Source organism: Dendropsophus ebraccatus, chromosome 11, assembly GCF_027789765.1.
Source record: "Dendropsophus ebraccatus isolate aDenEbr1 chromosome 11, aDenEbr1.pat, whole genome shotgun sequence".
Classification (NCBI taxonomy): domain Eukaryota; kingdom Metazoa; phylum Chordata; class Amphibia; order Anura; family Hylidae; genus Dendropsophus; species Dendropsophus ebraccatus.
The window spans coordinates 101,851,266-101,864,717 of NC_091464.1; the positions used below are offsets into that span (position 1 = coordinate 101,851,266).

The 13,452-nt window shown below is 50.4% G+C and overlaps 1 protein-coding gene across 6 annotated transcripts in view; it reads right to left on the reverse strand.

Moving 5' to 3' along the window:
* Positions 1 to 13,218, reverse strand: part of U2AF1 (U2 small nuclear RNA auxiliary factor 1) — a 33,854-nt gene extending 20,636 nt beyond the window's left edge. For 2 of the 6 annotated variants that reach the window (XM_069946240.1, XM_069946237.1), the window contains exons 1-2: positions 13,123 to 13,211; positions 1,840 to 1,927 (exon numbers count right to left, since the gene is read on the reverse strand). In XM_069946240.1, coding sequence (XP_069802341.1) covers positions 1,840 to 1,876 — 37 coding nt within the window. In that variant the 5' untranslated portion in view covers positions 1,877 to 1,927; positions 13,123 to 13,211. Of the gene's footprint in view, positions 1 to 1,839; positions 1,928 to 13,122 lie in introns of all 6 variants that reach the window. The other 4 variants (XM_069946239.1, XM_069946238.1, XM_069946242.1 and 1 more) reach the window with 4 other exon arrangements.
* Between the last annotated feature and the right edge of the window lie 234 nt (positions 13,219 to 13,452).

The window sequence follows — 13,452 nt, forward strand, 5'->3', positions numbered from 1 at the left end:
TATCCCAGGGATCATGTACTGAATACTATGTGACCCGGCCGGGCCTATCCCAGGGATCATGTACTGAATACTATGTGACCGGGCCGAGCCTATCCCAGGGATCATGTACTGAATACTATGTGACCCGGCCGGGCCTATCCCAGGGATCATGTACTGAATACTATGTGACCGGGCCGAGCCTATCCCAGGGATCATGTATTGAATACTATGTGACCGGGCCGAGCCTATCCCAGGGATCATGTACTGAATACTATGTGACCGGGCCGAGCCTATCGCAGGGATCATGTACTGAATACTATGTGAGCGGGCAGGGCCTATCCCAGGGATCATGTACTGAATACTATGTGAGCGGGCAGGGCCTATCCCAGGGATCATGTACTGAATACTTTGTGACCGGGCCGGGCCTATCCCAGGGATCATGTACTGAACACTATGTGAGCGGGCCGAGCCTATCCCAGGGATCATGTACTGAACACTATGTGAGCGGGCCGAGCCTATCCCAGGGATCATGTACTGAATACTATGTGACCGGGCCGAGCCTATCCCAGGGATCATGTACTGAATACTATGTGACCGGGCCGAGCCTATCCCAGGGATTATGTACTGAATACTATGTGAGCGGGCCGGGCCTATCCCAGAGATCATGTACTGAATACTATGTGAGCGGGCCGGGCCTATCCCAGGGATCATGTACTGAATACTATGTGAGCGGGCCGGGCCTATCCCAGGGATCATGTAGTGAATACTATGTGAGCGGGCCGGGCCTATCCCAGGGATCATGTACTGAATACTATGTGAGCGGGCCGGGCCTATCCCAGGGATCATGTAGTAAATACTGTGTGAGCGGGCCGGGCCTATCCCAGGAATCATGTACTGAATACTATGTGAGCGGGCCGCACCTATCCCAGGGATCATGTACTGAATACTATGTGAGCGGGCCGAGCCTATCCCAGGGATCATGTACTGAATACTATGTGAGCGGGCCGGGCCTATCCCAGGAATCATGTACTGAATACTACGTGACCGGGCCGAGCCTATCGCAGGGATCATGTACTGAATACTATGTGACCGGGCCGAGCCTATCCCAGGGATCATGTACTGAATACTATGTGAGCGGGCCGGGCCTATCCCAGGAATCATGTACTGAATACTACGTGACCGGGCCGAGCCTATCCCAGGGATCATGTACTGAATACTATGTGACCCGGCCGGGCCTATCCCAGGGATCATGTACTGAATACTATGTGACCGGGCCGAGCCTATCCCAGGGATCATTTACTGAACACTATGTGAGCGGGCCGGGCCTATCCCAGGGATCATGTACTGAATACTATGTGACCGGGCCGGGCCTATCCCAGGGATCATGTACTGAATACTATGTGACCGGGCCGAGCCTATCCCAGGGATCATGTACTGAACACTATGTGAGCGGGCCGGGCCTATCCCAGGGATCATGTACTGAATACTATGTGACCGGGCCGGGCCTATCCCAGGGATCATGTACTGAATACTATGTGACCGGGCCGAGCCTATCCCAGGGATCATGTACTGAATACTATGTGAGCGGGCCGGGCCTATCCCAGGAATCATGTACTGAATACTATGTGACCGGGCCGGGCCTATCCCAGGGATCATGTAGTGAATACTATGTGACCGGGCCGAGCCTATCCCAGGGATCATGTACTGAATACTATGTGACCGGGCCGAGCCTATCCCAGGGATCATGTACTGAATACTATGTGACCGGGCCGGGCCTATCCCAGGGATCATGTACTGAATACTATGTGACCGGGCCGGGCCCCCCTACAGGCCTAAGAAGCATCATAGAAACACACTTACCTGGCTGAAGGTGGGCTTGTTGTGGAGTCGTGAGCATCGGTCTCCATGGCGACACGCCCCAATCTTAAAGTAAAAGGAGCAGTTAACCCTGAGGAGAAAACAGGTCCCTGTTATAATACAGACTAAAAACTACACTAATGGGCGAGACCACCGAGCCAGGGAGTCACCTGCCAAACCTGAGAAACGTGAGGACCCAACATCTACTACAAGAAAAAGTGGGACCACCACCGATCCCTCCACATCTCCTGTAATACAGAGACCACCACCGATCCCTCCACATCTCCTGTAATACAGAGACCACCACCGATCCCTCCACATCTCCTGTAATACAGAGACCACCACCGATCCCTCCACATCTCCTGTAATACAGAGACCACCACCGATCCCTCCACATCTCCTGTAATACAGAGACCACCACCGATCCCTCCACATCTCCTGTAATACCGAGACCACCACCGATCCCTCCACATCTCCTGTAATACAGAGACCACCACCGATCCCTCCACATCTCCTGTAATACAGAGACCACCACCGATCCCTCCACATCTCCTGTAATACAGAGACCACCACCGATCCCTCCACATCTCCTGTAATACAGAGACCACCACCGATCCCTCCACATCTCCAGTAATACCGAGACCACCACCGATCCCTCCACATCTCCTGTAATACAGAGACCACCACCGATCCCTCCACATCTCCTGTAATACCGAGACCACCACCGATCCCTCCACATCTCCTGTAATACAGAGACCACCACCAATCCCTCCACATTTCCTGTAACAGAGACCACCACCGATCCCTCCACATCTCCTGTAATACCGAGACCACCACCGATCCCTCCACATCTCCTGTAACATAGAGACCACCACCGATCCCTCCACATCTCCAGTAATACCGAGACCACCACCGATCCCTCCACATCTCCTGTAATACCGAGACCACCACCGATCCCTCCACATCTCCTGTAATACAGAGACCACCACCGATCCCTCCACATCTCCTGTAATACAGAGACCACCACCGATCCCTCCACATCTCCTGTAACATAGAGACCACCACCGATCCCTCCACATCTCCTGTAATACAGAGACCACCACCGATCCCTCCACATCTCCTGTAATACAAAGACCACCACCGATCCCTCCACATCTCCTGTAATACAGAGACCACCACCGATCCCTCCACATCTCCTGTAATACCGAGACCACCACCGATCCCTCCACATCTCCTGTAATACCGAGACCACCACCGATCCCTCCACATCTCCTGTAATACAGAGACCACCACTGATCCCTCCACATCTCCTGTAATACCGAGACCACCACATCTCCTGTAATACCGAGACCACCACCGATCCCTCCACATCTCCTGTAACATAGAGACCACCACCGATCCCTCCACATCTCCTGTAATACCGAGACCACCACCGATCCCTCCACATCTCCTGTAATACCGAGACCACCACATCTCCTGTAATACAGAGACCACCACCGATCCCTCCACATCTCCTGTAATACCGAGACCACCACCGATCCCTCCACATCTCCTGTAATACCGAGACCACCACCGATCCCTCCACATCTCCTGTAATACCGAGACCACCACCGATCCCTCAACATCTCCTGTAATAGAGACCACCACCGATCCCTCCACATCTCCTGTAACAGAGACCACCACATCTCCTGTAATACAGAGACCACCACCGATCCCTCCACATCTCCTGTAACATAGAGACCACCACCGATCCCTCCACATCACCTGTAACATAGAGACCACCAGCGATCCCTCCACATCACCTGTAACATAGAGACCACCAGCGATCCCTCCACATCTCCTGTAATACATAGAGACCACAACCGATCCCTCCACATCTCCTGTAATACCGAGACCACCACCGATCCCTCCACATCTCCTGTAATACAGAGACCACCACCGATCCCTTCACATCTCCTGTAATACTGAGACCACCACCGATCCCTCCACATCTCCTGTAACATAGAGACCACCACCGATCCCTCCACATCTCCTGTAACATAGAGACCACCACATCTCCTGTAATACAGAGACCACCACCGATCCCTCCACATCTCCTGTAATACCGAGACCACCACCGATCCCTCCACATCTCCTGTAATACCGAGACCACCACCGATCCCTCCACATCTCCTGTAATAACGAGACCACCACCGATCCCTCCAAATCTCCTGTAATACAGAGACCACCACCGATCCCTCCACATCTCCTGTAATACCGAGACCACCACCGATCCCTCCACATCTCCTGTAATACAGAGACCACCACCGATCCCTCCACATCTCCTGTAATACAGAGACCACCACCGATCCCTCCACATCTCCTGTAATAGAGACCACCACCGACCCCTCCACATCTCCTGTAACAGAGACCACCACCGATCCCTCCACATCTCCTGTAATACCGAGACCACCACCGATCCCTCCACATCTCCTGTAATACCGAGACCACCACCGATCCCTCCACATCTCCTGTAATACAGAGACCACCACCGATCCCTTCACATCTCCTGTAATACTGAGACCACCACCGATCCCTCCACATCTCCTGTAACATAGAGACCACCACCGATCCCTCCACATCTCCTGTAACATAGAGACCACCACATCTCCTGTAATACAGAGACCACCACCGATCCCTCCACATCTCCTGTAATACCGAGACCACCACCGATCCCTCCACATCTCCTGTAATACCGAGACCACCACCGATCCCTCCACATCTCCTGTAATAACGAGACCACCACCGATCCCTCCAAATCTCCTGTAATACAGAGACCACCACCGATCCCTCCACATCTCCTGTAATACCGAGACCACCACCGATCCCTCCACATCTCCTGTAATACAGAGACCACCACCGATCCCTCCACATCTCCTGTAATACAGAGACCACCACCGATCCCTCCACATCTCCTGTAATAGAGACACCACCACAGACCCCTCCACATCTCCTGTAACAGAGACCACCACCGATCCCTCCACATCTCCTGTAATACCGAGACCACCACCGATCCCTCCACATCTCCTGTAATACCGAGACCACCACCGATCCCTCCACATCTCCTGTAATACAGAGACCACCACTGATCCCTCCACATCTCCTGTAATACCGAGACCACCACCGATCCCTCCACATCTCCTGTAATACCGAGACCACCACATCTCCTGTAATACCGAGACCACCACCGATCCCTCCACATCTCCTGTAACATAGAGACCACCACCGATCCCTCCACATCTCCTGTAATACCGAGACCACCACCGATCCCTCCACATCTCCTGTAATACCGAGACCACCACCGATCCCTCCACATCTCCTGTAATACCGAGACCACCACCGATCCCTCCACATCTCCTGTAATACCGAGACCACCACCGATCCCTCAACATCTCCTGTAATAGAGAGACCACCACCGATCCCTCCACATCTCCTGTAGTACAGAGACCACCACCGATCCCTCCACATCTCCTGTAATACCGAGACCACCACCGATCCCTCCACATCTCCTGTAATAGAGACCACCACCGATCCCTCCACATCTCCTGTAACAGAGACCACCACATCTCCTGTAATACAGAGACCACCACCGATCCCTCCACATCTCCTGTAACATAGAGACCACCACCGATCCCTCCACATCACCTGTAACATAGAGACCACCAGCGATCCCTCCACATCTCCTGTAATACCGAGACCACCACCGATCCCTCCACATCTCCTGTAATACAGAGACCACCACCGATCCCTTCACATCTCCTGTAATACTGAGACCACCACCGATCCCTCCACATCTCCTGTAACATAGAGACCACCACCGATCCCTCCACATCTCCTGTAACATAGAGACCACCACATCTCCTGTAATACAGAGACCACCACCGATCCCTCCACATCTCCTGTAATACCGAGACCACCACCAATCCCTCCACATCTCCTGTAATACAGAGACCACCACCGATCCCTCCACATCTCCTGTAATAACGAGACCACCACCGATCCCTCCAAATCTCCTGTAATACAGAGACCACCACCGATCCCTCCACATCTCCTGTAATACCGAGACCACCACCGATCCCTCCACATCTCCTGTAATACAGAGACCACCACCGATCCCTCCACATCTCCTGTAATACAGAGACCACCACCGATCCCTCCACATCTCCTGTAATACCGAGACCACCACCGATCCCTCCACATCTCCTGTAATACAGAGACCACCACCGATCCCTTCACATCTCCTGTAATACTGAGACCACCACCGATCCCTCCACATCTCCTGTAACAGAGACCACCACCGATCCCTCCACATCTCCTGTAACATAGAGACCACCACCGATCCCTCCACATCTCCTGTAACATAGAGACCACCACCGATCCCTCCACATCTCCTGTAATACCGAGACCACCACCGATCCCTCCACATCTCCTGTAATACCGAGACCACCACCGATCCCTCCACATCTCCTGTAATACCGAGACCACCACCGATCCCTCCACATCTCCTGTAACACAGAGACCACCACATCTCCTGTAATACCGAGACCACCACATCTCCTGTAATACCGAGACCACCACATCTCCTGTAATACCGAGACCACCACATCTCCTGTAATACCGAGACCGCCACCGATCCCTCCACATCTCCTGTAATACAGAGACCACCACCGATCCCTGCACATCTCCTGTAACATAGAGACCGCCACCGATCCCTCCACATCTCCTGTAATACAGAGACCACCACCGATCCCTCCACATCTCCTGTAATAGAGACCACCACCGATCCCTCCATATCTCCTGTAACATAGAGACCACCACCGATCCCTCCACATCTCCTGTAACATAGAGACCACCACCGATCCCTCCACATCTCCTGTAACATAGAGACCACCACCGATCCCTCCACATCTCCTGTAATACAGAGACCACCACATCTCCTGTAATACAGAGACCACCACCGATCCCTCCACATCTCCTGTAATACAGAGACCACCACCGATCCATCCACATCTCCTGTAATACCGAGACCACCACCGATCCCTCCACATCTCCTGTAATACAGAGACCACCACCGATCCCTCCACATCTCCTGTAATACAGAGACCACCACCGATCCCTCCACATCTCCTGTAATACAGAGACCACCACCGATCCCTCCACATCTCCTGTAATACCGAGACCACCACCGATCCCTCCACATCTCCTGTAATAAAGGAGACCACCATAGATCTGGTTTCCATCATGTCCTCCTTTCCCTTCTTCCTCCTGTAACATATATAAAGGTTTCCAACATTTCCTTCCTTTCTCTTCTTCCTCCTGTAACATATATAAAGGTTTCCATCATGTCCTCCTTTCCCTTCTTCCTCCTGTAACATATATAAAGGTTTCCAACATTTCCTCCCTTTCCCTTCTTCCTCCTGTAACATATATAAAGGTTTCCATCATGTCCCTCCTTTCCCTTCTTCCTCCTGTAACATATATAAAGGTTTCCATCATGTCCCTCCTTTCCCTTCTTCCTCCTGTAACATATATAAAGGTTTCCATCATGTCCTCCCTTTCCCTTCTTCCTCCTGTAACATAAAGGTTTAACCTTTAACACAGTATAACCTCCATCCTCCTCCTCCTCTATCACACAGTATAACCTCCATCCTCCTCCTCCTCTATCACACAGTATAACCTCCATCCTCCTCCTCTATCACACAGTATAACCTCCATCCTCCTCCTCTATCACACAGTATAATCTCCATCCTCCTCCTCCTCTATCACACAGTATAACCTCCATCCTCCTCCTCCTCTATCACACAGTATAACCTCCATCCTCCTCCTCCTCTATCACACAGTATAACCTCCATCCTCCTCCTCCTCTATCACACAGTATAACCTCCATCCTCCTCCTCCTCTATCACACAGTATAACCTCCATCCTCCTCCTCCATCACACAGTATAACCTCCATCATCCTCCTCTATCACACAGTATAACCTCCATCCTCCTCCTCTATCACACAGTATAACCTCCATCCTCCATCACACAGTATAACCTCCATCCTCCATCACACAGTATAACCTCCATCCTCCATCAGTTTAACCTCCATCCTCCATCACACAGTATAACCTCCATCCTCTATCACACAGTATAACCTCCATCCTCCTCCTCCTCTATCACACAGTATAACCTCCATCCTCCTCCTCCTCTATCACACAGTATAACCTCCATCCTCCATCACACAGTATAACCTCCATCCTCCTCCTCTATCACACAGTATAACCTCCATCCTCCTCCTCCTCTATCACACAGTATAACCTCCATCCTCCTCCTCCTCTATCACACAGTATAACCTCCATCCTCCTCCTCTATCACACAGTATAACCTCCATCCTCCTCCTCTATCACACAGTATAACCTCCATCCTCCTCCTCTATCACACAGTATAACCTCCATCCTCCTCCTCCTCCATCACACAGTATAACCTCCATCCTCCTCCTCCTCTATCACACAGTATAACCTCCATCCTCCATCACACAGTATAACCTCCATCCTCCTCCTCTATCACACAGTATAACCTCCATCCTCCTCCTCTATCACACAGTATAACCTCCATCCTCCATCACACAGTATAACCTCCATCCTCCATCACACAGTATAACCTCCATCCTCCATCACACAGTATAACCTCCATCCTCCATCACACAGTATAACCTCCATCCTCCATCACACAGTATAACCTCCATCCTCCATCACACAGTATAACCTCCATCCTCCTCCTCCTCAATCACACAGTATAACCTCCATCCTCCTCCTCTATCACACAGTATAACCTCCATCCTCCATCACACAGTATAACCTCCATCCTCCATCACAGTATAACCTCCATCACACAGTATAACCTCCATCCTCCATCACACAGTATAACCCCCATCCTCCATCACACAGTATAACCCCCATCCTCCATCACACAGTATAACCTCCATCCTCCTCCTCTATCACACAGTATAACCTCCATCCTCCTCCTCCTCTATCACACAGTATAACCTCCATCCTCCTCCTCCTCTATCACACAGTATAACCTCCATCCTCCTCCTCCTCTATCACACAGTATAACCTCCATCCTCCTCCTCTATCACACAGTATAACCTCCATCCTCCTCCTCCTCTATCACACAGTATAACCTCCATCCTCCTCCTCCTCTATCACACAGTATAACCTCCATCCTCCTCCTCCATCACACAGTATAACCTCCATCCTCCATCACACAGTATAACCTCCATCCTCCATCACACAGTATAACCTCCATCCTCCTCCTCCTCTATCACACAGTATAACCTCCATCCTCCTCCTCTATCACACAGTATAACCTCCATCCTCCTCCTCCTCTATCACACAGTATAACCTCCATCCTCCTCTATCACACAGTATAACCTCCATCCTCCTCCTCTATCACACAGTATAACCTCCATCCTCCTCCTCTATCACACAGTATAACCTCCATCCTCCTCCTCCTCTATCACACAGTATAACCTCCATCCTCCTCCTCCTCCATCACACAGTATAACCTCCATCCTCCATCACACAGTATAACCTCCATCCTCCATCACACAGTATAACCTCCATCCTCCATCACACAGTATAACCTCCATCCTCCATCACACAGTATAACCTCCATCCTCCATCACACAGTATAACCTCCATCCTCCATCACACAGTATAACCTCCATCCTCCATCACACAGTATAACCTCCATCCTCCATCACACAGTATAACCTCCATCCTCCATCACACAGTATAACCTCCATCCTCCATCACACAGTATAACCTCCATCCTCCATCACACAGTATAACCTCCATCCTCCATCACACAGTATAACCTCCATCCTCCTCTATCACACAGTATAACCTCCATCCTCCTCTATCACACAGTATAACCTCCATCCTCCTCCTCCTCTATCACACAGTATAACCTCCATCCTCCTCCTCCTCTATCACACAGTATAACCTCCATCCTCCTCCTCCTCTATCACACAGTATAACCTCCATCCTCCTCCTCCTCCTCTATCACACAGTATAACCTCCATCCTCCTCCTCCTCCTCTATCACACAGTATAACCTCCATCCTCCTCCTCCTCTATCACACAGTATAACCTCCATCCTCCTCCTCCTCTATCACACAGTATAACCTCCATCCTCCTCCTCCTCTATCACACAGTATAACCTCCATCCTCCTCCTCTATCACACAGTATAACCTCCATCCTCCTCCTCCTCTATCACACAGTATAACCTCCATCCTCCTCCTCCATCACACAGTATAACCTCCATCCTCCTCCTCTATCACACAGTATAACCTCCATCCTCCTCCTCCTCTATCACACAGTATAACCTCCATCCTCCTCCTCTATCACACAGTATAACCTCCATCCTCCTCCTCTATCACACAGTATAACCTCCATCCTCCTCCTCTATCACACAGTATAACCTCCATCTCCTCCTCCTCTATCAACAGATAACTCCATCCTCCTCCTCTATCACACACGTATAACCTCCATCCTCCTCCTCTCTCACACAGTATAATCTCCATCCTCTCCTCTATCACACAGTATAACCTCCATCCTCCTCCTCTATCACACAGTATAACCTCATCCTCCTCCTCCTGCTATCACACAGTATAACCTCCATCCTCTCCTCTATCAAACAGTATAACCTCCATCCTCCTCCTCCTCTATCACACAGTATAACCTCCATCCTCCTCTATCACACAGTATAACCTCCATCCTCCTCCTCTATCACACAGTATAACCTCCATCCTCCTCCTCTATCACACAGTATAACCTCCATCCTCCTCTATCACACAGTATAACTCCATTCCTCCTCCTCTATCACACAGTATAACCTCCATCCTCCTCCTCTATCACACAGTATAACCGCCATCCTCCTCCTCTATCACACAAGTATAACCCCATCATCCTCCTCCTCCTCATCTATCACACAGTATAACCTCCATCCTCCTCTATCACACAGTATAACCTCCCTCCTCCTCCTCTATCACACAGTATAACCTCCATCCTCCTCCTCTATCACACAGTATAACCTCCATCTCCTCTCCTCCCCTCCTCCTCTATCACACAGATAACCTCCATCCTCCTCCCTCCTCCTCTATCACACAGTAAACCTCCATCCTCCTCCTCCTCTATCACCACAGTATAACCTCCATCCTCTCCCTCTACTCACACAGTATACCTCCATCCTCCTCCTCCTCTATCACACAGTATAACCTCCATCCTCCTCCTCCTCCTCTATCACACAGTATAACCTCCATCCTCCTCCTCTATCACACAGTATAACCTCCATCCTCCTCCTCCTCCTCTATCACACAGTATAACCTCCATCCTCCTCCTCTATCACACAGTATAACCTCCATCCTCCTCCTCTATCACACAGTATAACCTCCATCCTCCTCCTCCTCTATCTCACAGTATAACCTCCATCCTCCTCCTCCTCTATCACACAGTATAACCTCCATCCTCCTCCTCCTCTATCACACAGTATAACCTCCATCCTCCTCCTCCTCTATCACACAGTATAACCTCCATCACACAGTATAACCTCTATCACACAGTATAACCTCCATCACACAGTATAACCTCCATCACACAGTATAACCTCCATCACACAGTATAACCTCCATCACACAGTATAACCTCCATCACACAGTATAACCTCCATCACACAGTATAACCTCCATCACACAGTATAACCTCCATCACACAGTATAACCTCCATCACACAGTATAACCTCCATCCTCCTCCTCTATCACACAGTATAACCTCCATCCTCCTCCTCTATCACACAGTATAACCTCCATCCTCCTCCTCCTCTATCACACAGTATAACCTCTATCCTCCTCCTCTATCACACAGTATAACCTCCATCCTCCTCCTCCATCACACAGTATAACCTCCATCCTCCTCCTCCTCTATCACACAGTATAACCTCCATCCTCCTCCTCCATCACACAGTATAACCTCCATCCTCCTCCTCTATCACACAGTATAACCTCCATCCTCCATCACACAGTATAACCTCCATCCTCCTCCTCTATCACACAGTATAACCCCCATCCTCCATCACACAGTATAACCTCCATCCTCCTCTATCACACCGTATAACCCTCATCCTCCATCACACAGTATAACCTCCATCCTCCTCCTCCTCTATCACACAGTATAACCTCCATCCTCCTCTATCACACAGTATAACCTCCATCCTCCTCCTCTATCACACAGTATAACCTCCATCCTCCATCACACAGTATAACCTCCATCCTCCTCCTCTATCACACAGTATAACCCCCATCCTCCATCACACAGTATAACCTCCATCCTCCTCTATCACACAGTATAACTTCCATCCTCCATCACACAGTATAACCTCCATCCTCCTCCTCCTCTATCACACAGTATAACCTCCATCCTCCTCCTCCTCTATCACACAGTATAACCTCCATCCTCCTCCTCTATCACACAGTATAACCTCCATCCTCCATCACACAGTATAACCCCCATCCTCCATCACACAGTATAACCTCCATCCTCCTCCTCTATCACACAGTATAACCTCCATCCTCCATCACACAGTATAACCCCCATCCTCCATCACACAGTATAACCTCCATCCTCCATCACACAGTATAACCTCCATCCTCCTCCTCCATCACACAGTATAACCTCCATCCTCCTCCTCCATCACACAGTATAACCTCCATCCTCCTCCTCTATCACACAGTATAACCCCCATCCTCCATCACACAGTATAACCTCCATCCTCCATCACACAGTATAACCTCCATCACACAGTATAACCTCCATCACACAGTATAACCTCCATCACACAGTATAACCTCCATCACACAGTATAACCTCCATCCTCCATCACACAGTATAACCTCCATCCTCCATCACACAGTATAACCTCCATCCTCCATCACACAGTATAACCTCCATCCTCCATCACACAGTATAACCTCCATCCTCCATCACACAGTATAACCTCCATCCTCCTCCTCCTCTATCACACAGTATAACCTCCATCCTCCTCCTCCTCTATCACACAGTATAACCTCCATCCTCCTCCTCTATCACACAGTATAACCTCCATCCTCTATCACACAGTATAACCTCCATCCTCCTCCTCCTCTATCACACAGTATAACCCCCAGCCTCCTCTCTCTCTCCCATTTTCCCGCCATGATTCTCACTTGTCCTTTTCGGTCCCGAATATGGACGCTAGATACTCCGCCATGTTTCCTCCCGGTGCCCGCGCGCCGCACGCGTCACTTCGTGGGGCCGTTACACGTCATCAGATGGTGCCGGTGGAGGCGTGGCCTCATCGCCTTGGAGATGGGGGCGGGGCCGCAGAGTGACTGGCGGGAAGGACTGAGAGGAGAGATGTTCGATAGTGCGACTGCACCTGACCTCACCGAGGAGTCTCCTCACCGCATATATAATCACTATACAGCCCTTATATACCTATACTGCCCTATATACCTATACCGCCCCCTATATACCTTATATACCTATACTCCCCC